General features: G+C 33.5%; 9 protein-coding genes across 13 annotated transcripts; 5 read left to right on the forward strand and 4 right to left on the reverse strand.

The window, feature by feature from the left end:
- Nucleotides 1–1247: 1247 nt before the first annotated feature.
- Nucleotides 1248–3488, forward strand: LOC105227601 (E3 ubiquitin-protein ligase RNFT1). The gene is made up of 4 exons (XM_011207021.4): nt 1248–2711; nt 2778–2885; nt 2961–3068; nt 3133–3488. The coding sequence occupies exons 1-4, from the start codon at nt 1374–1376 to the stop codon at nt 3364–3366; spliced, it is 1788 nt and encodes a 595-aa protein (XP_011205323.2). The 5' UTR covers nt 1248–1373; the 3' UTR covers nt 3367–3488.
- On the reverse strand, nt 3398–4082 carry LOC105227603 (ADP-ribosylation factor-like protein 6-interacting protein 4). The gene has a single exon (XM_011207022.4). The coding sequence runs from the start codon at nt 3894–3896 to the stop codon at nt 3492–3494; it is 405 nt and encodes a 134-aa protein (XP_011205324.1). The 5' UTR covers nt 3897–4082; the 3' UTR covers nt 3398–3491.
- Nucleotides 4083–4323: 241 nt separating this feature from the next.
- Nucleotides 4324–9056, forward strand: LOC105227604 (nucleolysin TIAR). 4 transcript variants are annotated; one of them, XM_011207023.4, is made up of 5 exons: nt 4324–4480; nt 5855–6723; nt 6790–7683; nt 7745–7847; nt 7921–9056. In XM_011207023.4, the coding sequence occupies exons 2-5, from the start codon at nt 6487–6489 to the stop codon at nt 8082–8084; spliced, it is 1398 nt and encodes a 465-aa protein (XP_011205325.1). In that variant the 5' UTR covers nt 4324–4480; nt 5855–6486; the 3' UTR covers nt 8085–9056. The 4 variants fall into 4 exon arrangements, with proteins under 4 accessions (XP_011205325.1, XP_049317176.1, XP_011205326.1 ...); XM_049461219.1 differs by having other exon boundaries at nt 7763–7847; XM_011207024.4 differs by lacking the exon at nt 4324–4480 and adding an exon at nt 4704–5173.
- Nucleotides 9057–10597: 1541 nt separating this feature from the next.
- On the reverse strand, nt 10598–15196 carry LOC105227605 (spastin). 2 transcript variants are annotated; one of them, XM_029550810.2, is made up of 6 exons: nt 14152–15195; nt 13877–14047; nt 13391–13663; nt 12754–12923; nt 12365–12629; nt 10598–12294 (listed from the first exon to the last, which is right to left on the reverse strand). In XM_029550810.2, exons 1-6 carry the CDS (start codon nt 14966–14968, stop codon nt 11549–11551), a joined length of 2442 nt encoding a protein of 813 aa, XP_029406670.2. In that variant the 5' UTR covers nt 14969–15195; the 3' UTR covers nt 10598–11548. The 2 variants fall into 2 exon arrangements, with proteins under 2 accessions (XP_029406670.2, XP_049317174.1); XM_049461217.1 differs by lacking the exon at nt 13391–13663 and having other exon boundaries at nt 14152–15196.
- Nucleotides 15197–15455: 259 nt separating this feature from the next.
- Nucleotides 15456–16328, forward strand: LOC105227607 (39S ribosomal protein L11, mitochondrial). Its single transcript, XM_011207029.4, has 3 exons — nt 15456–15670; nt 15735–16019; nt 16092–16328. The coding sequence occupies exons 1-3, from the start codon at nt 15536–15538 to the stop codon at nt 16260–16262; spliced, it is 591 nt and encodes a 196-aa protein (XP_011205331.1). The 5' UTR covers nt 15456–15535; the 3' UTR covers nt 16263–16328.
- LOC105227606 (ribosomal RNA processing protein 36 homolog) lies at nt 16259–17336 on the reverse strand. Its single transcript, XM_011207028.4, has 3 exons — nt 17155–17336; nt 16512–17055; nt 16259–16451 (listed from the first exon to the last, which is right to left on the reverse strand). The coding sequence occupies exons 1-3, from the start codon at nt 17206–17208 to the stop codon at nt 16321–16323; spliced, it is 729 nt and encodes a 242-aa protein (XP_011205330.2). The 5' UTR covers nt 17209–17336; the 3' UTR covers nt 16259–16320.
- Nucleotides 17337–17630: 294 nt separating this feature from the next.
- LOC105227608 (replication stress response regulator SDE2) lies at nt 17631–18712 on the forward strand. Its single transcript, XM_011207030.4, has 2 exons — nt 17631–17877; nt 17942–18712. The coding sequence occupies exons 1-2, from the start codon at nt 17788–17790 to the stop codon at nt 18575–18577; spliced, it is 726 nt and encodes a 241-aa protein (XP_011205332.2). The 5' UTR covers nt 17631–17787; the 3' UTR covers nt 18578–18712.
- LOC105227609 (beclin-1-like protein) lies at nt 18661–20226 on the reverse strand. The gene is made up of 3 exons (XM_011207031.4): nt 19994–20226; nt 18890–19934; nt 18661–18828 (listed from the first exon to the last, which is right to left on the reverse strand). The coding sequence occupies exons 1-3, from the start codon at nt 20106–20108 to the stop codon at nt 18723–18725; spliced, it is 1266 nt and encodes a 421-aa protein (XP_011205333.1). The 5' UTR covers nt 20109–20226; the 3' UTR covers nt 18661–18722.
- A 564-nt stretch (nt 20227–20790) lies between these two features.
- On the forward strand, nt 20791–22954 carry LOC105227610 (phosphatidylserine decarboxylase proenzyme, mitochondrial). Its single transcript, XM_011207032.4, has one exon. It carries the CDS (start codon nt 21051–21053, stop codon nt 22368–22370), a length of 1320 nt encoding a protein of 439 aa, XP_011205334.2. The 5' UTR covers nt 20791–21050; the 3' UTR covers nt 22371–22954.
- The last annotated feature ends 1892 nt before the right edge of the window (nt 22955–24846 follow it).

Below are 24846 nucleotides of genomic sequence, written 5' to 3' on the forward strand. Positions count from 1 at the left end.
TTTGGAGTTAATGCTGCAGAATTGTTCGTTATATCATACTTCATGTTGAGTGAAAAATTCATATGAATACCTCTTATATGCTCCGCTTGAGAAGAGGTGTAAGGTTGGAGTCACCGTGTAAGGTGTAAGTTGAAAACTTTAAACGCGTTTTCTGGCGAATCGATTTTTTTGACTTATGCCGGTCTTGCAGCAAATGAGCGATATGTACATGCTTTATATTTTGTGAAGATATGTATACATTAATATAATATTAATATATAATCAAAAATTTATCTATACCAGAATATTTTAATCGGTCGGTTTGAATTCAAATTGATATCTCAAAATTTTAGTATCTAATTAGCGCATATACAGGCGAGCAGACATGGTTAAATCGACTCAACTCAACACGATGATCATTTATATATGTACATATATTTTTGTGATTTAGGAAGGGCATTATAGACCTAAGGTCGTGTAATACTCATGTAATAATCTTATCTCACATTACATACTTTTAAAGATCCCCGACGTTTGTTTCTATGTTTTGCTCTGTTCGTATTAGTAAATTTTATGCACATACATATCGTCACCTGAAATGCAAATTAACGTAACAACATTTTCAGAAATTTACAGTGGCATGAATGAAACACGGAATAAAATGGAACATGAGTGAAACAAAATTTTAATATTGGTTAAAACTGGTTATTAAAAGACCGCAGAACCAGAAAATGTTGAATATATTTAATATTGTGTATGTAATTTGAAGTAGTGAAGCGTAATCAATAAGACACTCAATTTCGAATTTTTTGATGATACGTTATTTTGCATTTCAGGTGACGATATGTACATTCGTCTTAACGAAGAATTGCTTACGTAGATTGAAAAACAGATTTATTTTATCTTCAACTTTACACAAATTACAAATTTAATTCAAATTCTTTATTCTATTTAAAATCTCTTTACAGATAAGTACTCTAGAGTGGAGGGCGGAAAATGCAAAAATAGCATAAGTCAATTCAAATGATTTATTTTCTTAATTTGACATTTTTCTGTGTTTTGAAAATTTATTTTTTTAAAAAATTTATTTTTTAAATTTTCAAATACCTTTAAAAACAACTAGGTGCTGGTAGAACCCAAATTTTTTATAATTTTAATGAAATAATGTACATGAAAAAAAAATATCTTAACATATCTGTACAATTGGAGTATATGTAAATAAAGAATTATGCTGAATTTTGAAATGAAAGGCAACCCTGCACTTGATAAAAGTACTTAAAGCACAGTTTCAGATTATTCATCTTAAGTGCAATAAGTTTATTCCTTGCTATGCAAACCAAAAATAAATCAACATTGATTTTAAAAACAAATATAGAAAGTACTTTGTCGGCGTAATGAATAACAGCAATATAAATAATGAAACAGAAGCAAATAGAACTTTGTTCCGATTGCAAGCAAATGATATTGAGGTCAATGTTTCCAACGTAACTTCGCCTGATGTCCACAACGTATCATCACAGAATACACCTTTAATTCAACAGTCTTTCGAAAATATAAGAATAGATATAGAAGAAAATGCATCAGAGAACTTAGAATCAACCAGTGAGACAAGAAATTCACATAACATCATGGAGCATTATGCCCGATTTATAAGAGATCAAGTAGCAGAAGTCACTAGGAGCCGACTTGGAAACATTATTGCTGCATCAGGAAGTGGCATTCCGTCCCAACAAAATACAGGCGGAATAAGTTCCGGATCGAACTATAATAGAGTCCATTCCCTTCCCAATTCATTAGGAAATTTAAATAACGTTTTTTCACCTGAAGTTTTACGTTCTTTTTCTACGACAAATAATTTCGATGAATCTGCCAGACATTCCCATGAAAACGATATCAATAGTCAAATTATGTTTAATCGTAATTCCGATGCTCAAATAAACTCGGTTTCAGCAGGGCCACATGCTACAAGATCATCAAGTTTAGTATTTGACCATCATATAAATTTCCGCAATAACGTTGCAGCAGGTGATACCAACAGCTTTACAACTCCGTCAAATGCATTGCATCAAACAAATGTAAGGGATGGGTTAGATTTAAGTGGAAATGTTTTAACGGATCAACAGACTTATAGTATTCCTGTAATTCCAACAAGAGGTACAGAAGAGACAGCAACTTCAACCAATGAATTATATAACACTAGTTTCCCGGACATAGTTATACCAACCATTCGCCACTGTCTTCACTATATACCTTTCGCATGTATACTGTTCGTAAAATTTATTTATGATCATTCACTTGCAATATTGGATATAATAACATTACAATTCGTTATGTATTGCGTTAACAAATCTTTGCAAGCCCAAGTTATAAGACTTGATCAAAAAAAGAACTTAATACTTATACGGGACTTACTATTGGTTGCTGCCGTAATTACGTTACGTTTATTAGCATCATCGACTTCCCCAGATCCTTTTGGTTTGCTATTGTCGCCTCCAACGAGCGAACGGAATATGGTTCATCAGGTAATACATAACCTTCCCCAGGATACGTATACGCCTACAACCGATTCACCAAATACAATTGAGAATACAATTATTATACCAAAAATAATATCACTAACAACGGTTATATACTACATCGCCGTAAATGATCTTCTTCTTAAATTGATTACTATTTCAATAAAATTGGTCGTTACCTTATTACCACTGCGAGCCATACGACATAAGTCAAGGGTACCACAATTAATGCCTGATTAATTCTAACTCCCTAGTTTGATTTTGTAACATACTTCATTTCAGACACGGTTGTATGTGTTCATTGAATTTTTTTCTCAATTTTATCGGTCTTTGGTCCCTATTCGACAATGGTTGTTATTCCTTTTCGAATCGTATTCCGGTTTACATGCTGTGAGTAATTTTCTGGAAATAATTTCTCATTTGCAATAGTAATGAAGGATATGATTTTCATTTGTGCACATATAGATTTCAGGTGTGATGTTTTCATCTACTTACATAGTACTTAAAGGGTGCGAATTAGCAGACCGTGGTAAAACACTGAAGAAGTCATTTGTCAGTTTATTGAAGGATGTAGTAAGTAATTTTCTTAAAAAACTGTTAAGTTTATATATATATACATATATTTATATTTTTTAAGAATAAGTTAGGAAAACCGGAAAAAGATAATTTTGATACCTCCGAAGAGCTATGTGCCATATGTCAAGATGCGTACGTCTCGCCTGTGGTTCTAGAATGTGGACACATTTTCTGTGACAGTTGTGTTACTACCTGGTTTAAACGAGAGCAAACATGTCCTATGTGTCGAGCAAAAGTAGGAGATAACCTGGCCTGGCACGATGGCACCACAACGTTCTTTTACCAGCTTTATTAATAATCTATCTTATCAAAATGTGAAATAAAAATTAAGTTAAAGTTAATTTTTTTTTATATTTTAAAATGCTGATTACGTAAAATATTAAAGCAATGAGAAAAAAAGATATTTTCTTTAATTAATTATTACTGTTTTTTTATTTTGCCAATGGTATGTTTTTGAAAAATTAGACCATCAGTTTCTGTTGCTAAACTATTAATTTTAGCATGTCGCTCCTTGCTCACAATTTCTTCCATTACTTCTCCTTCCCCTCTGATAAGACGAACTCGTCCAGTAGTTGGGTCAACAACACGACGCATTTCACTTTGACGCTTTTGATGCTCCTTTGGTGTGACAGGTGTATGGGACTTTGTATTCATAAGTTCCACCGGTATTTCAAAGCCACTTTCATCATTGTCAATTTTCTCTTCTGCATGCCTGACCACCGTAGCTTCAGGTTCTTTTTTAACTTTTTTATGCTTCCGCTTACTTTTACTATGTTTATGTTTATGTTTTTTAGATTTTTTCTCTCGTTTCTTGGTTTTTCCCATGTTAGAAGTCTCCAAAGAATTATTTACAAGGCCTGTTTTTACAATGTTGCCTACTCTACATTATGAACTAAGGCATTGAATACAGACGCGTATATATTTTACTAATTAATTTAAACAATGTTGACAGTAAAATTTATTCCATCAAACAAAAACAAAAAATATTTCAAAGCCGCAATATACTGGTCAAAACAATCTAATATTAGAACTTGGAAAATTCCCTAACACCTACGGGCATACATTTTTCTGTTCAGAATAAAAACTTGAATTGGGAGTTATATTTGTTATACTATATTATATTTTAAGCCGAATAATTAAATTATGAGAAAATATTGAAATTTATTAACACTAAAAACCTTTATATACCAGTAGTACCAAAAATGTTTTCGAAAATGTGGCCACCTTATAGTTTAGAAAGTTTTCAGTGATGAACTTTTGGTAAATGAGTAAGAAAAGGATCACATGAACTCATGTAAGACATAGTCACTTCACTTGAGCTTGCATTAACAAGTAGTAAGGCAAAGATTGTACGACGCTACACAAAGCGGGGTCTTACTAAAAATAAGTTGTGTTAACGCTGAAAATTGGTAAATTACTTAATAATAACAAACATAGTAGCAATGTGAATAGATAATGTGTATGTGATTGTAGAGAAAAATACAGGCCACGTCATATCAGTGAATTGATGTTCATGTTAGTTTTCCAGGGGAAAGGGATTTGATGTGCGCTGTAAATAGATGAGAAACAAAAATGGCTATCATCGACTTGCCAGACATGGAAAGTTAAAATTTTGATAAACGGCAATAAGTTAAACATTGCGCTAGTTGTGTATTTTGAACTTGAACATTTGATTACTACACAAGACAAATTATTGATTGATGTGCTGTAGTTTTTAGTAATTCATCTTTATTTTTAATGTGCAAATTTTTTTGGTTAACTAAAATGCAACTCTGTGTATTAACAGCGCGGTTTTCACTTTATTCTCACTTTCATTTTGCTTTGAGTGTGTGGTTTGTATTCTATTGCTTTTTCCGATGTATGTCGTAGCTTCTTTTTGAACGGTGTGTGAGAGTAAGCAGGATAGATTAATTATTCACCCGGTTTGCAAATTTGTTTCGTTTCGTTTTTCTACGAGACCGACCTCTCATTCCTGTTCCTGTCATCGTTATTCATTCTCGTTGATTTCGTTCCGTATTAAAAAGTTTTCCTGTAGATTGTGAAGCCGTTGACTGTCTTTTTAGAATAAAGTTCTGCATGGAGGCGGGGGAATTAATTGAAATGTAAGTAAATTTGTGAAGATTGATTTTCATAACTTATCCAAGTTATGTTAATAGCTCAATTACCCAAGATAACAAAGGGAACATAGACATCATCCTGCGTTTCCTTGTGCAGCTGTGCCTGTGCTAGTTTTGCGGCTTGGCGTGCTCGCTATTGTTCATTGCACGTATGCCTATGAGCAAATTCGCACAGTCGCCAAATTGATCTTAACATCAAAAGGAACGCCATTCAATCATAGCACAAAACATTTTGAAATTACAATCATTTGTTTGTCATGGTTCATCTTCTTCAAAACTTTTTCCGTTGATTGTATTGACATGAAAAATTTAGTGATCAATTCATATTACATTACTAAATACGTAAAATATAGTAACATTTTGCACTATCCTTGAAAATACAAAAGAATATGTATGAGTTATTTTAGGTAGCCATAGTTTGAAACTAAGCGATCTTCCAAAATAAATTCAATTCGATTAACCGGCATATTAATAATGTATATCGAGTTCTAAATTTGATTTTAAGGAAACATTCACAAACGAATAGACATCTTAAATATTTACAGATTCGGTGCAAACATGTTCAATTAGTGACCTTTTTTTTATAACATTTATAATTAGTACATTGTTATTTACATTATCTTTATAAATGCATTTAACTTTCTTTTTTTATTTATTTATATATAGATTACAAAAGTTCGTCTTTATCTAGTTTTCTATTTACTACGGTTGTTTTCAAAGCCAGCTCTTCGTACTAAACATTTCAACGTCTATGCCATATGTAATAACTAATGGAAAATACTTCTACAAGAAATATATAAACATTCATCAAATACCAGATGTATAAAAGCTTTTAAGCGAAATCTAGATTTCAGTCCAAATTAGAATCTTGAGTTATGGAAATATTTTCAACACTCCATTAGAGTAGATAGCTATGATTTTTATAAAAAAAATATAAATAATATACATAGAGTTTGGATTCATCTTCAAATAAATCTTTGTGTTAATAGAACGATTAAAAGAAAATACTTCAATCAATACTGAAGCGCCAAATTATTAATTCATAATATAATTGTGTACTCAGACATGAATGATACTTAAAAACAGCAAGTACTGTATTATTTAGCACATACAAGGCCATGATAAAATTACTATTCTAATATTTCGGCAATCGATTTTTAACGAAGTTGGTTAAAGTTATTAAAATTGCATAGATAATTTGACAGTGCTGGCAATTTTTGTCTCTGTGATCGCAACAACTGACAGTATCAGTGTGGCAAAACAAAGTAAACCAATTTGAAGTTAAAATAAGTAAACAAATGTATATGATGGACGAGTCTCAACCAAAAACGTTGTATGTTGGCAACTTAGACGGTTCAGTTTCAGAAGATTTACTTATCGCATTATTCAGTCAAATGGGTCCCGTCAAAAACTGCAAAATCATAAGAGAACCCGGCAATGATCCATATGCATTCATTGAATACTCAACTTATCAGGCGGCAACTACTGCACTAACTGCAATGAATAAACGTTTATTTCTTGATAAAGAAATAAAGGTATGTATTACTGAAAACGTACACTGATTCTTAAATTATAAATCTAATTATGTTAATATGTTTTAGGTGAATTGGGCTACTAGTCCTGGGAACCAGCCAAAAACAGATATTAGCTCACATCATCATATATTTGTTGGTGATCTCAGTCCCGAAATTGAAACAGAGACATTACGTGAAGCTTTTGCGCCTTTTGGTGAAATATCGAATTGCCGAATCGTAAGAGATCCCCAAACCATGAAGTCGAAAGGATACGCTTTTGTTTCATTTGTAAAGAAAGCAGAGGCGGAAAATGCGATACAAGCGATGAATGGTCAATGGATCGGCTCGCGGTCGATTCGAACAAATTGGTCGACACGGAAATTGGCCCCACCCCGTGAATCTACCAAATCTGGTAGTGGAATGGGCATGAAGGGAAATGTACGACATACCTTTGAGGAGGTATACAATCAATCAAGTCCAACCAATACCACCGTTTATTGTGGAGGTTTTCCTCCGAATGTAATTAGTGACGAAGTTATGCACAAGCATTTCATACAGTTTGGACCTATACAAGATGTACGCGTTTTCAAAGATAAAGGCTACGCTTTTATTAAGTTTGTTACAAAAGAATCAGCCGCACGCGCAATTGAGCACACTCACAATTCGGAAGTGCACGGTAATCAAGTCAAATGCTTTTGGGGGAAGGAAAACGGTGGCGAACACTCGATGAACAATGTGGCGGCAGCGTCCGCGGGCGTAGCAGCTGCCGCAGCAGCTGCGGCCGCTGCCGCCGGCACTATCATATCGCCTGGAGTACCGACCACACCACAACAAGCAGCAGCGGCCGCTGTCGTAGCTAACGCTGCTGCGGCTGGAGCAGGAATCCCTGCACAAATGATGACTCAACAGCAGCTAGCTGCCGCTGCCCAGTATCCATATGCAGCAGCCTACCAACAAATGGGTTATTGGTACCCACCTACAGTAAGATTTTTAAAATATATATATAAAGAACGATTAAGAGAAAGTTTGAATAATTGCTTAGTTGTTTACACCGTTACAGGGCTATCCGGCCGCTCAAATGCAAACGCAATATATGCAACAAGGATACTATCCATATGCCTATGCTAGTGCTCAACAAGCCGGAGGTATGTAATCTTAACTAATCTTAACTAAATATTTTGTAAATTATTATTTTTTTTTTAATTTAATCAAATTTAGCTGCGGGTTACCGCATGGTACAGCCGAATGTGGCATGGGGCGTACCGGGCACAGTTGTGCCGAGCGTAACGGCAGCGGCTGCCACAGCTGCTGCTGCAGCAAATGGCTCACTGGCTCCGCAAATGATGTATAGCGCTGCCATGCCTCAGTATCAGGGCCAATGAACCTGATATGCCCGTCATAGTTGTTGCAGCAAGTGGGTGATACGGAGGATTAATATATTAAAAGGCATCAAAAGCAAAACACCAAACGAATAAAACAAACCGAAAACAAATACAAATACAATGAAAGCTCAAGTTGTGAATTAGAGTACCTAACTACTTATCTTCCCACTTGGTGCTGTAATCATGGTCTGCAGTATTGTCATAAAACCGCAACATATAATGCTACCTACCAGCAACAACTGTAAATTCGTAAAGCAACTAACGTGACGCTAAACTCAACACAGGATCATAGCCATTTTTGTCTTTAATATTGGATTGACTGCGAAAAAATTAAACACAACTAAAATGAATAGAATTAAATAGGAATGTAAAGATGACACACGGGGAAAACTTCTGCAGCAGAAATGTTAAGTATTGGAAGCAGGGCATTGTTCTTGCTGTCATGCAAAATAAATAAGTTTCTTATAACGAAAAAAAAACCATCAACATACAACGTAAAATTCAAAGCTTGTAATATTCGCTATAATCTCGAAACATAAAAGAAAAAACACAAACAAAGATGATAAAGAGAAGTTAGAAATTAGGTCGTTGTTAAATAGATTATATTTAAAATAAAGAGATCTTAATTATATAATGCGATCGAAGATAACTACGAAGAGTTACAGGATATTTCAAATACAAAAACACCCACACTTTGCTATTAACTTAACATTTGTAAGCAATTTACTTAATATAGCGAGAGAATTTTTTTACTTTTCAATAGATTAACACAGCTTCAGAGGACAAAACACATTACTTCGAAATGTGGCAAGAACTCCATCAATCAGGACATCAACAACAAAATATTGTAAGAAACTACTGCAAGTGGAACTTGACGGGCGGGTAGAGTAAATGATCTAATCCATTCTACATTTAAAGTAACAAGTTAGGATATTTAATTTAATGGAAGAAAGTAAAAAAAAAAAAAACAAACGGTGTGACAAGCTTTACAGTAAGTACGATTGCTACACACATCATTTTTGCGAGTTGTAGTGATCCGCAAGAAATACAACAAACCGTAGCTATTAAGTAAGAGGTGAACACGTTGAATGGATGCAACAGAAAATAACAAAAATTGAAATAAAGTTCTTATTTCAATGAAAAAGTGAATGCGATATACATATGTACATGCAAAATATTGAAAACAAAAATAAAATAAAAAATCATGCAACACAGATTATTTCATTTATTAAGAAAATGATTCAAGTGAATGACTCAATTTGTGGCTATATATGAGTCTCCACGGTAACACTTTATCGAGTGCAACGTAAGAAAACTAGAATACCATTATTCTTGGCTACAATATCTGCATGCGCGCATAAATGTTTGGGGTTATAAAACATTTCCTATTAAAAAAAAATATTTTCAGGAAAACTGGTTGGATTGGAAGTTAGGTTATAATCAAATAATATTCCATAAATGTGTAAGTATTTCAAAAACTTCTAAAAATCTGAACTATTTCAACACTACGCTGAAATTTTACTGTTAGAGTATAATGAAAGTTAACATCGGTTGCACCGAACTTGATTCTTGCACGAACTTTATTTTGATACAAGTTTTGTTTGGCAACTAAATGCCATAGTGGTTAGTTCTAAACATAAATCTTGCTTTGTACAACAATCCTTGCCAAATTTCGTGAAGTTATCAAATAAAAAAGTATTCCTTACAAAGACTTGATTTTAATCTATCAGTTTATATGGCAGCTATAAGCTGTAGTGTACCGATCCGAACCATAATGGTCCGCATATCGGCGGTTTCGACAAATAAGCGAATTCTTGGATAGAGAAGTACCTATGCCAAATTTTACATCTATATCTCAAAATTCGGAGGACTTGTTCGCGTATATACAAATAGCCGAATTCAGCTAGCCACGATGATACTTATGTATATATGTATTTTATAGGGTGCAATGGAAAACAAAAATTTAAACAACTCCGTATCACTTCGATAAGTCACGGATATAGAGAATGAGATCTCTATGAATTCTGAAATATTTTCTCTAAATTATATATTACACAGTACAACAGCTAATCTGGGGGGTGAGAAATTCCAAGTCAGAATGTATCAGTTTTTTTTATGACCTTTTAAATTTTTTCCTTATCTTGATGTTTTTTCGCGAACCTCTTGTCCGATTTTGATGAAACAAATTTAGAAAAATTAAGAATTACAATTTCTATTTGTTTTTATTCAAAAAAGTGTCATTTATCGCCTTTTTCATAAAACTTTTTGTAGGCAATATTTATTAAAATAAATAAATAAAATAAAAATAAAAAATTATAAAAATGTTTACTTTATTTTTTTAGTAGTTTATGTAGTTTTTTTTAAATTTTTTTTTTTGGTATGAAGAAAACTGAATCAAAAAACATTAAGTACTCGTAATTACCCGCAAATTATTTAAAAAGCATAAATTGATTATATAACAATAAATAATTTAAAAGACGAGTATTTGTTAAATTGAATAAAAAGACGAAATCTTGTAGCTTGCCAAATTTTATTATGTTTAAGATTGAGTATCTTATCTTATTTTACAATTACTTATAACTAACATTTAGCTTATCGCAGTAGCTTTTCATTTGAGATACAATTTTTTTAAATACTTCAATGGAAGTTATTTTATACTTGCTTTTTAAATTCAGTTATTTTTCAAAGCATAGCTAAGTGTTTGGAATGGCATACAAACAATATAAAAACGTTATATTAAATACTAAATAATATTGACAGATAACACTAAACATAATACAATAAAACGTACATATATATATATATACATGTATGAGGATATAAAGCGATTTTTATGTGTTTTTTAGCGAATAGGGAACGTTAAAAATTGTGTTTAATATTGTATTCGCTTATGCTTGTGTACTGTTAACTTGGCAAAATTTATTGATTATTTGCTTATATTTGTGCAAGTTAAAAATAAGACAGTTAATAATTCTTCTTGCGAACATTTTGCCCCTTTGAAACCTCAAAATAGTGCTATTGAACATTGCAGCATGAATAACATCGATTATATTCCATTAGCATCTTTTTCGCTTTTATTTCTGAACAGCTCATAAATCTACAACTCAGGACAAAATTGCGTACGCGGTTATAACAAAAAAAAAAAAAAAACAAGTATATAGATTTCATATAATTATACAAGTTTTCGATTATTTGACATTAATTAAATTATGATTTTGTTTTTATAAAAAAATAGTTTGATGAAAACAAAACAGATAGAAAACAAAAAAGAAGAAAAGATCCCTCAAAGACTAATATAGTGGCATTAGCAAAAGCATTATTATAAGGCTTTAAACCAAGCTGCGAAGAAAGCAGCTTAAATTTAATTTGTGTTTAGGTGAACTTCCTTAAGCATTTTAGTTCGCAAGTGAGAACGTTATATATTATGACACAAACTACACAACTTATTATTACTTTTTGAATACTTAAATTGTTATATCACCATACTCTTGTGACCATTTTTCATATGAGTTCAAACTCTGCGATGCTACCGAACGGCGAATTCGTTTCAATGAATTGTGAAAATCATTTTCAGTGATGGAGCGCATTGCACTGATATCTAAACATTTGACTTGCTCCATGTTAAGTTCACGTATCGGTTCAAGTGCAGCATCTTTAGCTAAAGCCGTTAGATCAGAACCTGAATAGCCATCGGTAAGCTTTGCCAAGCGGCGTAAGGCTTCTGTGCTGAGTGGACTACCTTGTTTCTCAAGTAAGCGACTCAACAACAGTTCACGCGTATCAATGTCCGGCAGCGAGACATATACACGCTTTGTAAAGCGTCGCAAAGCGGCTTCATCTAGCTCTTGTGGCCGATTTGTAGCGGCCAATACGACAATGCGATCACCTTCCGGATTTCCCGGCAGACCATCGAATTCGACTAAAAATTCTGTTTTGAGACGTCGTGAAGCCTCATGCTCATTGCTACTACGTTCTGATAGCAATGAATCAACTTCATCTATAAATATAATAGATGGCTGCATTTCACGCGCCACAGCGAATAATGCACGCACCAATTTTTCGCCATCTCCAACATATTTACTCGTGAGAGAAGCCGCAGAAATATTTAAAAATGTCGCACTACATTCCGTTGCGACAGCACGCGCCAATAGCGTTTTACCATTTCCTGGTGGCCCGAATAATAGCAAACCCTTAGCAGGTGCTCGCAAACCTGCAAATGAGATGGAAACGAAGAGTATAGTCGCATGTTTATAAAAACTCAACTTGATTTTGCTATTTACCAGTGAAAAGTTCAGGTCGCACCGAAGGCAAAATCACCATTTCCTGTAAAGCTTGTTTAGCTACTTCCTGACCGGCTATATCAGACCATTCTACTTTTGCTCCGCCCTCTACAATCTCATCCAAAATTATTTGCACCAATTTTTGTTCTACCCCTTTGACAGTTACGGCTGCTGCAGTGCCACTACCGCTGCTTTGATTACCATAATTGGAACTGGTATTGATAGGAGTACGAGCTCGTTGCGGTGGCGTATTTCTTCCCGATGTCTAAAGGAAAGTAGTTATAGATTTATATTACATGTTAGCATTTATTAATTTCATTGGTATCTATCTTTTAAGAACTATTGCATGTTTATACTGCAAAACGTCTGTGTATGTCTAAATTACTTACGAATTGTCTGCGCACCGCGGGTGGTGTTGCCGCAGTTTTTACTGGTTGTCTTTGCACTGCTGTGCTACTTGCATTCTTCGAACCCAAGTTGCGTGGTAACGTTTGGGATTTGTTAATTACCGCCAGATTTCCTGGACGTTTTGAGCTAACGGTCAATTTTCGGCCCGAAGCTACAATATAAAAGAGATAAAAATATTATTTACGATCTATAAATTAATATTTTTTTGATTACAGACATAAAACATTAGTCATTAAACAAATAATAAAGGCAAAAGGGAAATGATTAAATTAAAATTGTTAAAACAAATTTTCTTTTTTAAAAAATAAAGACGGCCCGCTCTATAAAGCAGTAAAAACAATTACTGTCTTATCTCCAAATCCTAATAAATAAAAAAAATCCGATAGTTCTAACTGTTAATTTCGACGAATGAATATAATTAATAATTTAAGTAAATCTAAGCTATACTTGTTTGACAATTTTTTGTATATATTCTAGAAATGTGCATATGTAATTGATACATAATACATATATACATATGTATATGCTAGATGCTCATTCATATATTACTTATTACTCGAAATCTAGAACTTCCAAATGATCGTCAAGGTTACAACTTGCTCAATTGTTTCAACTTACCTGTCGAAGACACTTTACCTCCTGTTGTGGTAGAAGCACAGCTAATAGACTTATGACTATCCGTAGTTGACTTTTTTGTAGTTCTTAATTTATTTTGAATATTATATGAAGGCAATCTTGAATCAGTCTTCGTTAAAGAAGTGCGTGAGGTTGCAGAATTTTTATATTCAGTACCATTTACTACCATTGGTGGCACAACTAATACTTTATTTGTTTGTTCATCACAATCACTAAGCTTTAGCGCATGCAATTTTAATTCTTCTTCTCGTAATTCTGTATAGGCCGCATATCAAATTTTAACACATAAAATGAATAAAACAAAAATAGAACCATGTGTAAATAAAAATAAAAAATAACTACAACTCTTAATTGAACAACAAAAAACAAAAAAGGATTATTTAAAAAAATAAAAAATATGTCGAAGTACATTTATATACATATGTATATATAATAAAAACATCGAAATATCAACTTTGTACAAATTACCTAAAAAGTGTAAGCGATCTCTGGCCATTGATAGATTAGTTTGCATTTTGTCGTGTAGACGTTGTGCTCGCTCCCAAACATCACCGCGACCACTCCAACAATCTACTGCAATTCCATCTTCCAATTCCTTAATTCCTTTCCTATACAGTTCGATGGCCAATTCTTTGTGACCTAACAAAGGTAAATACTTTCTAGTAAAGTCATTGCCTCTAATTGAATAATTATCAATTCACTCTACTTCAATATAAATATAAACAGATAGCTACGTCATTTACCTTCGTTTTCTTCATCAATTTTTAGTGCTTTTGAAATGTACTCAAACGCCCTACGGTGGTGGTGTTTTTGCTTAGCCAGCAGAGGATCACCAGGTCCCGGAGAACTAGATGGGTTTCCTCTTCCCGACATATCTAACTGTTGTGCGGAACGATAACGCTGTTGGCCACTGACTGTAGAATTATTTCCAACACCAATTCCAGTTCCTCCACCTAGTGGATAAGTAGCCAAAGATGAATTACGCGAATGATATTGTACGAGTTGATTTTTGTCGCTTTCGCTTATTAAAGAGTTTTCGTTTCGCGAGTTTTGAAATGATTTATTAGAACCAACAACAATTTCAATGTTACACTCTCGTTTGTGAGGCCGATAGATCACTTTTGTGCTAGCCCCGTATACATATCGAAAAATGCAAAACAATTGATAAATCAACGAACGCAATATATTGAAGAGGAAAATTATGGGAAATGAAACGATATAAAGATTTTGCTTGTGCACTGAACTGATCGATGGGGCGCCGTCAGTAGGGGTTCTGTCATATTCTACGTCCGTCTCCTCGTCGGTATGAGAAGAGGTATTATTGTTAGATTGTGGTTGTGAGCGCCGACTAGATGACGATGCTGGCTTTGAGTCGTCGGCTAATGCAACACTGCAGGTACTAGAAGATTTACGGTGTGTACGCGCGCCACTGTTTATATTGTTGCTGCTGGCGCTGTTCTGGCGGATAGGAGATTTAGTGCTACTGCTACTATTACTTGCACTACCACTTGCATTGCCCGAGGATGACGAAGAAGTCGATTGCGTTTTGTTACGCACCATCGAAATGTTTATACTTTTTGCGCGTCTACCGCACAGTTTGTATAAATTCAATGTATGTTTATCTTTTTAATACTTATCTATTTACTTTTGAAGCAATAAATTCGCACTTTTGCATAAGAAGAATTTTCTATTATTTTTTCTTTTGTATTTATTTAGAAATTCTGTTTTAGGACCGTACCGCAGTTTTCTTTTTTCAATATATATTGAGCAAAATTGGTTTCATTTGTATCATCCCTTGTTGCAATGACAGTTTTGTTCTTTTTAGGAAGTGTTGCATTCCGCTTAAAATTTTACAGTCAAACCTCATATAGATATTACTTTAACATATTGTTTCTCCCCATATAAAATTAAAACAAAATTTTCAAAAGATAAATAAACTTATGATTAAAAAATTCTTCTAATTGCTTTTTCTTATTCAAAAGTGTATTTATAAAAAGATGTGTTTTGGTCAGAGTTTGCTGTCATTACTGAATGCACCCCTGTCCATCTAATCAGCTGATGGTCAATTTCCTTTCGTTGTTCACTTTTTGCATAACAAAACTGATTTGAGACAGTTATTTATTAAAAATGTCGAAAGCTGCGGGTAAACTTAAAATTTTAAAGAAAACTGCCGATAAAATTACACACACAACTAAATTGAAAACTAATATACCTGCTGGTATGGCAGCTGCTGGTCCCCCACTGGGTCCAATGCTTGGTCAGGTTAGTTCTGATATATAAAACATTGTATTCCGTTGTGATATTTATACTCACATATATTACACAGCGTGCCATCAATATTGCAGCATTCTGCAAAGATTTTAACACACGGACAGCAGAAATAAAAGAAGGCATTCCACTCCCATGTCGTATTTCAGTTAACAGCGATCGCAGCTACAACTTGGTTATACACTCTCCACCTGCTACCTTTTTGCTGAAACAAGCTGCAGGCATTCCTCGCGGTGCTATGCAACCAGGCCGGGAAATCGCCGGTATGATCACTTTGAAGCATTTATACGAAATTGCCGCAATTAAAATACAAGACCCACCTAATACCTTATTAACAATGCAGGTGAGGCCAACAAAGTATAATTACAGCGTAATATTTAATTCAATTATATTATATATTTGATATATTTTTTAGCAAATGTGTGAAATGCTTGTAGGCATTGCACGCACCTGCGGAATAAAAATTGTACGAGAACTGAATCCAGAAGAATATGCTAAATTCTTGGAAGATCGACAAGCTATTGTTGCAGAACAAAAACGAGAATTACAAGAAAAACGTGAAGCAAAGATGTTGAGGACAGGTTAAGTTTTGATTTACGTTTATTTAATAAATATTTTCTATATGAAAAAAATTAAAAATAATGCTATGCAATTCCAAGTTGTTTTCGATCTTTGGCAGCATTTTTCTTCCGGCGTTTTTCTAAATGCTTGTTTAGTTTACCCGATTCCTTAAGTTTCTCGAACTGGGTGACCAATTCTTTAGCACGTCGCTCCTCTGAAAAAACAATTTAAATAGCGGTTTTTAATGAACTATTTCTGTGATCGAACTACTCACTTTTTGTTTTATAATGCGGCTTAAGTCCTTTCTGAATCGCGTCTTGAATCTCTAATTTTTCACGTTTCAGCTCCTGTTGTTTTATGTGCCATTTTATTTCTTCAACGTTTTTATTAACTAGCTTTTGTATCTCTGTTTGCAGACTCTTACGATCGTCACTGTTAGTCGTTTCACGTAATTTTTTGCGTAGTTTCATAATATCTTTTTGGCGAATTTTCGAAAGAAATTTATAGTTTTCTTTAAAATGTTTTACATTAAAGTCTCCACAATTTTCATCAAATCGGGGATCACGCAATTTCTCGTCGGTTTTATTTTGTTTCATCTGTTCGATAGATACAAACGGCACCTGTCTTTTAGCAGTCAATTCGCGTGGACGGTTTTTATTTAATCGCTTATATGATTTAAGATTGCTGCTGTTTGATTTCTCAGCTTTGTCATTATCTACTCCCAAAATTGCTTCATTGTATAGTTTTGCACCCAACTCCTCTTTTAATTTCATAATTTCTTCAAAGCTCATTTTACTAAGATCGTCCCGAATTGAGTCCTTTATAAAAATATTAAGAAAATACATGCATTAATAAATATAATGAATTTGTCGCACTGTCACATATGTATATTTATTAATAAAAAAAATTCATCCTACCCTTTGCTCTTCAGACTGGGCTGAGTCCTCACTGTCTGAAGATGATGACAACATTTAAGTATATTTAATTGAATTAAATGTTATAAGGCAACAATTTGAACCCTCAAAAATTATTTTTTTACTAGAAGTTATAAATCACATTTGAGTTCTGACCCACAGAATTGTTACAGCTGTCAAAATAAAACTATATCACGACATTTTCTCCTTATTGATATTTAAATTATCGATTAATTTAAGAAATCCGAGATTGAACAGGTAACTGCTGAAATATTTTTCATTGAAATAATTTACATTCAATATATAAAATCTTTGATAAATATTAGAAAAAGTATTACTGTTATATAAATCGACATTACAGAAACGACAAAACAATTCAAAAAGTATTTTATATAATGTTGGAAAGTTCAGGTGGTTGTGCTTTTGCCTTATTTATTTAACAACTCTGTCACATAACAGTTCCAAACCTATCGATAACTATTTTTATTGCTGTGAATCAAAACACATATCTGTATTTTATTGACAGCAAAAGTAAATAAATATACTTTATAATTCACGGGCCATTAAATTAGCAGCAGAAGAGAAAACAATATAAACGGAGAGTTAAATTCATTAACTACCATAAGCTAAGAAAATATGGCATTTATATATTTAGACAAGGAACTTCTACTCAAAACAAATGTGGAAAAGTGCTTAGAAATCAAACAATTGATTTCACAAAAATTTGTAAGTTTTACTTTCTTTAATATATAGAAACCGTTTAAAATACCTATGTATATTTGTTTCGCAGGGCTTGTCATCAAATGAAATATATCTCGAAAAAGATGGACGTCGACTCTCAGCTGATGTCAATATTTCTGGTGTGGCACAATGTCGGGTACGGGTTTTAGGTGGCAAAGGCGGATTTGGTTCTATGCTACGTGCCATTGGTGCACAAATAGAAAAGACAACAAACAGGGAAGCGTGTCGAGACCTTAGCGGGCGCCGTTTACGTGACATCAATGAAGAAAAGCGCCTTAAAGCTGTTTTGGAGAAAATGGGAGACTTAGAACGAGAATCTCAGGAGCGAAAAAAACGGAAAATTGAAAAACTATTATCAGTTCCCAAGCATGATTTTAAAGATGAAGAGTATGAAGAGGCTAGAGCGAAATTAGAGGATAAAGTAAACAGCGCGGTAGAGGAGGGACTTAAGAAGAGTGAGGATAAACCAGGAACTAGTACAGAATCGCTGAAACGTAAGCACACAAAATCAAACGTCGCAGATCCCAAAAGGAAGAAAAATGCTCTATGGATTGACGACGATCTTTTAAACTCTGATGAGAGTAGCAGTGACAATTCTTCTGATGAATCTACGTTACAGAAAGTAATAGCCATTAAAGAAGTTGATGAAAAATCGAACAAGATCAAACAAAATCCAGGAAAATAATAGGAAGTTAGCTTATTTTGGTAATGACTATTAACGTCTAACTCGTTCCTATTTAGAACAATTTTGAATAAAAAAAATATATATTCAGGGAATATAATACTATAGTTTTATATTTGAATTATAATTATAGTTTAACAAAGAGAAATTAGTCATTTGCAAACTGAGACGAGACCCATGCCAAACCCCATTTTAAGTTTGTCAACATAAATTTCAAAGCTTTGGTCCATTGTTCCTCCGAGTTAAATTGTATTCTGAAAATAATCATGTTTAATCATATCGTGAAAAAAAATTAATAAACAATGAGAAACTTACTTAATTGAATAAGAATTTCCCGTGGACGGATCTATGATTTTTCCTTTCTCCATTTTGTATGGCAAAAGAAATTCAGTGTCACGTTTTTCTACTTCTTGTCTAAATTGTGTTAAACAATCTAGAAAAGCTACCATTGCAGCGTCGAATTTTGTATCCCAAAAGAACTTGAATCCTCCGGTTCCATACAAAGGCAGTTCACGGTTTTCTCCAATCACTTCAACATATGAATGATTTCCAAAAGGTACAATTCGATAACGTTCAAATGTTAGTCCTATTTTTCTTGCAAGAGCACATAATAGCAAAGCTGTTTGTCCCCAGGCCGCATTTATTTCTGACCAATCCACAGAGGCAGAAGGTAATCGGCCAAGTCTAAAATTATTTATAGTACCAAAATGGCCAGCATGCCATATATGGAAGGTGATATTAAAAATGTTTGCATCCTTCAATTTTTCAAGTTGCTGCTCTGCATAACTTATTTGGCACTCGAGGCTTCGTTTCTCATCCTCTGTGAGCATTAGTTCTCGTCGATGCTTTGTATATTCACGCCAGTATATTGCCTCTTGTTGTTGAAGTTTGATCTTTTCTTCTTCCTCTTTTTTAACTTCTTCATTCAAAGTTTGCTCCTCAAGTTTTAGTTTTTCTAACTCTGCCAACATTCGAGACTCACTGTCTTTCAGTTCATTCAATTCTCGTTCTAACTCTGCGATGTTTGGACATTCTTGTTGCTGTTCCAGATTTTCCAAGTAGTTTTTATAATCACGCCATTCTTGCTCTGCTATTTTTAGTTCCTGATCCATTATTTCTAACATGGAGTCAGCACAATCTCCACATAATGGGTGATCAATTTCCGAATTCGAAGAGAGGCAATCAAATAATTCGGCTTTTAGTTTAAAAGAAGCACTCATTTTCTTTTCGCGACCATCCGAAACAAGCATGAAATCAGTGCCATTTATTGAATCCGACAATCGGAATGGAGGTACAAAATGATCGAAAACATTGACGTCATGAGTGTCTAGCACATTTTCATTACCAGAATAAATAGGTACTATAAAATATAATGATTTTATAATAATATTGATAAATAAGAAAATTAGTTATGCTTACATTTAAGTTCTGCCATGGAGTGCACATCAATGTTATCCAAGCTTTCCTCCAAAAAGATCGGTTGCATACAACTTTGGCACGCAAAAGAAACGGCCACTTTATCCCCCTCACTCATTTTTATATTTTAATAATAAAACTGTAAATAATTACGTACTCAATAAACTTCACCTACATTGCCTTTATTACGATTATGCATTCTTTGTATACGTAGAGATGGAACTATTCTGGTAAATATATAAATTAATGCACGATACTTTTTAATCGAAACTAAATTATGGATGTGACCATTGGCAACTGAGCATTGTGGACACACATATACATTTAAAAATCAATACTAATGAAACTGAAAGATATTAAAGGCACTATTTTGTATATTATTTGCCGTCTATAAATTTTTCTCACTACAATTTGTCAATAAATTTATGAATTTACATATTTTGTGAAGTAGGCTTAAGTTCGATATTGAGTTTGATAGCTTGCAAGCCAACTCTCAGTTAAATTTTAGCCTTCAAGTTCTCTAGCGTTTAACTCACTTTTTAATTACCTAATAGAGCTACCTGGCATTTCTAATATCAGCTATTCGACTTTTATTTAAATTCGCATATAAATTGATTTTCACTACTTTTATGAGGTAAAATGTATTAATAGTACACCACAACAAACAATTTTAATTGTTATCGCGATATGTTATGTAGATTCAGCTTTACGCATACGCTCACGCGTGTTATGTAGTTCCGGCTTAAAGCCAAAACAATTAAATAATATATTTGAATACTGCAGACGGTGTTTAAAAATTTGCTGATTCCCATGTTTCATTTGAAATTGACAGTCCTTTGGTGACAGATTGAGCTGAATTATCACTCCGAGAAATCAGCTGACTTTAATCGGCAATAGTGCATGAAAAAATTATACATCAAAAGTAAAATATTCAGGAAATTAATTCTCTTAAGTCTTTGGAAGAAATAGTTGTTTAAACAATAGACGATCGTTTGGATTGGTAATCGTAAACAGTTATTATTTAGCTAGTGGGACACAGTCAAAGTAGTTGTACAACAGAATGGTATCATATTTTGTACCGCGTGGGCGATTCCTTATTAAAGCAGGCAGTTTGAGACAAGCAGCTCATTTGAAGCAAGTTCAGCAACAACAGGAACAAGGAAAATGGCCAATGTTGCGCCATTTTCGTCAAACTTTTTCAACAAAGTTAGCTAAGGATAAAATACCTAATGACTCGAAACAAGCGAATATAAAACCAATTGTTCGTTGCAACAGCACTTTGGGAAAGGCCGGCCATAAAACAGAAAAGAAATTCAATAAACAAGATCTTGTGAACCGTAGTGTTTGGACAAAATGGACCGGCTTTCTTTTGCGTTGGACACCTGTTGGCATTTGTCTTTTTGGGGCTATAGAGTGGCAGCTACACAAGCAAAAACTTGAAAAGGAAAACTTGCCACGTACTGCATCGTCTTTCCAATCAAAAGTATACTGCTCCTTACCACTCCGAATAATTAGTCGATGCTGGGGCTGGTTAGCTGCGTGCTATGTACCTGTTTATTTGCGGCCATATATTTACGGTTGGTACTCAAATATGTTCGGTGTAAATTTGGATGAAGCGTTATATCCTGATTACAAATACTATAATAGCCTTGCGGAATTCTTTACTCGACCACTACGAGACGGTGTGCGTCCAATTGATCCCAATGCTGCCATTATATCTCCTGCAGATGGACGAGTTTTGCACTTCGGAACTGCGCAGAACAAGTTAATAGAGGAAGTGAAAGGTATCAAGTATAGTGTATCGTCATTCTTAGGACCAGTAACATGGCACAAACGGTTAACTGGTGAATACACGGAAGAATTGAAAGAGAATAACGATGGTACAACTGAACTTTTTCAATGCGTAATTTACTTGGCACCTGGTGATTATCATCGTTTCCATTCACCAGCTGATTGGCAACCAAAGTTAAGACGTCATTTTGTCGGCGAATTGTTATCAGTTAATCCACGCGTAGTTACTTGGCTTCCCGATCTGTTTTGTCTGAATGAAAGAGCTGTATATTTGGGCAATTGGAAACACGGTTTCTTTAGTTATGCAGCAGTGGGTGCAACAAATGTTGGTTCTGTACAAATATATATGGATGAGAATTTAAAAACTAATCGTTGGATGGGTTTAAAATTTGGAGAACATAGAGATCGTCATATTTACGATGAAATTGAATTAACGGATAATAAAAAGTTCGGACGAGGTGAATTGCTGGGACAATTCAATATGGGTAGCACAATTGTGCTACTGTTTGAAGCACCTAAGAACTTTAAATTTAATATAAACATTGGTCAAAAAGTACAAGTCGGCGAATCTCTAGGTATCTTAGAGTAAGTCAATAAATCAGCCACAATCAGTGGACTTTGGCTGATGAACTTCTTGAAAAGAAGTAAAAATGTGCACACGATCTTTATATAATCGTGATGACAATGGAAGTGTTTGAGATGATGATATACGTGCCAGTAACTGAATGTGATCCGCATGCACGCGTTAAAGCGTTGTCAGAGTTAATATTTGTTTGTATAGTGTGTTTTTTGTCATATTCGTTCGCTACTAAAGGAACCTGCTAAATTAAGCTTGAAGCTTAATATTCGTTGTAAACATTAAAAATTTTATAAGCAAGTTATGTATACATATTTCTAGTACAAAGCTTGTAAGCGGTTTCTTGTTCCTCTATGGAACAGAAATAGATATGATGAAAGTTTAAAATTTTTGTTTACAATTATTCAAAACTAATTTAGTTGCTCGTTTGTTTAATCTATGTTTGTAAAATGTATTAAAAATAATTCTTTATCATTTATTTTTGGATATTATCTGTCATCTTAAACCTCTCAATCGTTTGGGGTAAAAATTGTATTTTATGATCAGATATTGTAATATTTTAAAGAAGCTAATAAAAATACATTATAAACAACATATTATTACTTAGACTGAATCATTTTACAGATCCATTAGAAATGTTTAATAGTTTCTTGAAATAAAAAAGGGATTTCCATAGTCTGAACTGGTAAACAAATTAATAATAATGTGTTTTTTTGAAAAATGGTGAAAGAAATAAACAACTTTTTATGCTTAGAGACGTGTGTCGCATATATTCAACTTGAACATCCGATTTACAATAGAGAAGTCAAGTCCGCTTATGAAAATATTTGTACTGATAAGAAATCCAAAGCGGAACTAAGAATATATGAAGTATGTATATAAAACATCTAATAACAAAATAGCACATAAATGCTGGCAAATAAATATGTGTCAATCAGCATTCCAAATGACCTATAGCATACCACCCACTAAGATTTTATTCTTAAGAGCAATTACATACATATGTATGTATGTAGTATGCTAATTTCAATAAATGTTTTTTGTCATTTACCCATTTATTTTTGTATTCTATTAGCGAAAAAACAATTGCGAGTAAGTACATATTTGTGTACATTCCACTACGAGTTGTTCTCAAATCAGAGTCATCTAAGGGCAACGAATCAAACGAAAGTATTAACATGTTAAAAAAAACAGATAATTTTATAAATGTATATGTCCTACGATTGCTGATAACGAGCCCACAATTGCGTAGACTTATATTTAAAATATAATTCACGTAAATGTTGACGGTCTATTATCATAAATCTGTAAATCTGGCGAATTGATCAAGATTTGCAGTAAAAAGTAAACTATTGGTGCCGGTGAACAGTTTTTTTTTATTTGGACAATTTTTGGCCATAATTGCTTTCTGCTTTGTTCTATCGAATGAAAAGAATCAGATGGAATTTAAAATTTTGTTATATAGGAAGCAGGCGGGGTTGCATACATACATATGTGATTTATTTAGAAGTGGCTCGTATAAAGTCCTCTCATACCACCTCCAGGGTAAAATTTAATGTCTCTGTCGTATTTAGTTATTGATTTATGGCGCTTTTAGTAGTTTTTAACTGTATCAGTGACATTATATGAGGAGTGAGCAAAAAACCAATTGTATGTACAAGTTTCATTTTTACTCAAGTTGCATCTTGCACGGACGGAAAGGCAGACAGTCACATGGATTAAAATTTGCACACGTCTTTCTCTCCCCAAGTAGCTCACTATAGCAAACCAAGGCTACAATCTTTGATTAAATTGTTCAGATCGGACAACTATAGCTTATAGCTGACATACAAACTGATCAAGTTCTTGTTTGAAAATTTTTTTATTTGAGAAGCTAAGGTTTTTTCTTGTTTTTAATTGAAATAAAAATGCATATGTCTGTATACATACAAAGTCGTAATAAAAATAACAGAAATAAACAAAATTATGTAATATATTATACATATGTATGTATTTATGTTTTTGCAGTTTGCTAGAACGTTCTCAAAGCACGAAACATATGTAAATAATTTTTGGAAGCTATAACAACAAATTATGTATTTAATTATGTTATAATTACCTCCAATCTGCTTTCAAATTGGATGATTTATAAAATGTTTGTTAAGCATCCTGATTTGAAGAACTTATTTGCCTCAGTAGTGTGTGCGAATAAGTTTTTTTATTTAAATGTGCTGCTCAAAGTACATCAGTTTTTCTTGATAATGCGGCTAATATTTTTCTATAAAATTTGATGTACTGGGTCATATACATAAGTACATACATATAAAATTATAAATACTTTTATATTTGATTCACTACTGACTCGTGACTTGTTCTACGTTGCTTTCTTAGCTCGTTGCAACATTACCCCTCTTTGCGTACGCCTTTGTCCACTATTTTAGGAATATGTTGCTCAAAATAGCTTCTAAAATGGTCTTACGAGATTATCTTTCTTAATCTCGATGATCTT

Source organism: Bactrocera dorsalis, unplaced genomic scaffold (assembly GCF_023373825.1).
Source record: "Bactrocera dorsalis isolate Fly_Bdor unplaced genomic scaffold, ASM2337382v1 BdCtg013, whole genome shotgun sequence".
Taxonomy (NCBI): domain Eukaryota; kingdom Metazoa; phylum Arthropoda; class Insecta; order Diptera; family Tephritidae; genus Bactrocera; species Bactrocera dorsalis.

Coding starts and splice junctions, on each gene's coding strand:
- LOC105227604 (XM_011207023.4), top strand. CDS start 6,487: ATGTATATGATGGACGAGTCTCAACCAAAAACGTTGTATGTTGGCAAC. Junction 6,724..6,789: donor TTCTTGATAAAGAAATAAAG/GTATGTATTACT, acceptor AATATGTTTTAG/GTGAATTGGGCTACTAGTCC. Junction 7,684..7,744: donor GTTATTGGTACCCACCTACA/GTAAGATTTTTA, acceptor ATAATTGCTTAG/TTGTTTACACCGTTACAGGG.
- LOC105227610 (XM_011207032.4), top strand. CDS start 21,051: ATGGTATCATATTTTGTACCGCGTGGGCGATTCCTTATTAAAGCAGGC.
- LOC105227606 (XM_011207028.4), bottom strand. CDS start 17,208: ATGTTGTCATCATCTTCAGACAGTGAGGACTCAGCCCAGTCTGAAGAG. Junction 17,056..17,154: donor CCCAGTCTGAAGAGCAAAGG/GTAGGATGAATT, acceptor ATTTTTATAAAG/GACTCAATTCGGGACGATCT. Junction 16,452..16,511: donor GCCGCATTATAAAACAAAAA/GTGAGTAGTTCG, acceptor TTGTTTTTTCAG/AGGAGCGACGTGCTAAAGAA.
- LOC105227601 (XM_011207021.4), top strand. CDS start 1,374: ATGAATAACAGCAATATAAATAATGAAACAGAAGCAAATAGAACTTTG. Junction 2,712..2,777: donor CCATACGACATAAGTCAAGG/GTACCACAATTA, acceptor ACTTCATTTCAG/ACACGGTTGTATGTGTTCAT. Junction 3,069..3,132: donor TCAGTTTATTGAAGGATGTA/GTAAGTAATTTT, acceptor ATATTTTTTAAG/AATAAGTTAGGAAAACCGGA.
- LOC105227605 (XM_029550810.2), bottom strand. CDS start 14,968: ATGGTGCGTAACAAAACGCAATCGACTTCTTCGTCATCCTCGGGCAAT. Junction 12,924..13,390: donor AGGTAAAGTGTCTTCGACAG/GTAAGTTGAAAC, acceptor TTTATATTGTAG/CTTCGGGCCGAAAATTGACC. Junction 12,630..12,753: donor CCGCGGTGCGCAGACAATTC/GTAAGTAATTTA, acceptor ACTTTCCTTTAG/ACATCGGGAAGAAATACGCC.
- LOC105227607 (XM_011207029.4), top strand. CDS start 15,536: ATGTCGAAAGCTGCGGGTAAACTTAAAATTTTAAAGAAAACTGCCGAT. Junction 15,671..15,734: donor TGGGTCCAATGCTTGGTCAG/GTTAGTTCTGAT, acceptor TATATTACACAG/CGTGCCATCAATATTGCAGC. Junction 16,020..16,091: donor ATACCTTATTAACAATGCAG/GTGAGGCCAACA, acceptor TATATTTTTTAG/CAAATGTGTGAAATGCTTGT.
- LOC105227609 (XM_011207031.4), bottom strand. CDS start 20,108: ATGAGTGAGGGGGATAAAGTGGCCGTTTCTTTTGCGTGCCAAAGTTGT. Junction 19,935..19,993: donor CTCCATGGCAGAACTTAAAT/GTAAGCATAACT, acceptor TATATTTTATAG/TACCTATTTATTCTGGTAAT. Junction 18,829..18,889: donor GGAAATTCTTATTCAATTAA/GTAAGTTTCTCA, acceptor GATTATTTTCAG/AATACAATTTAACTCGGAGG.
- LOC105227603 (XM_011207022.4), bottom strand. CDS start 3,896: ATGGGAAAAACCAAGAAACGAGAGAAAAAATCTAAAAAACATAAACAT.
- LOC105227608 (XM_011207030.4), top strand. CDS start 17,788: ATGGCATTTATATATTTAGACAAGGAACTTCTACTCAAAACAAATGTG. Junction 17,878..17,941: donor AATTGATTTCACAAAAATTT/GTAAGTTTTACT, acceptor TTTGTTTCGCAG/GGCTTGTCATCAAATGAAAT.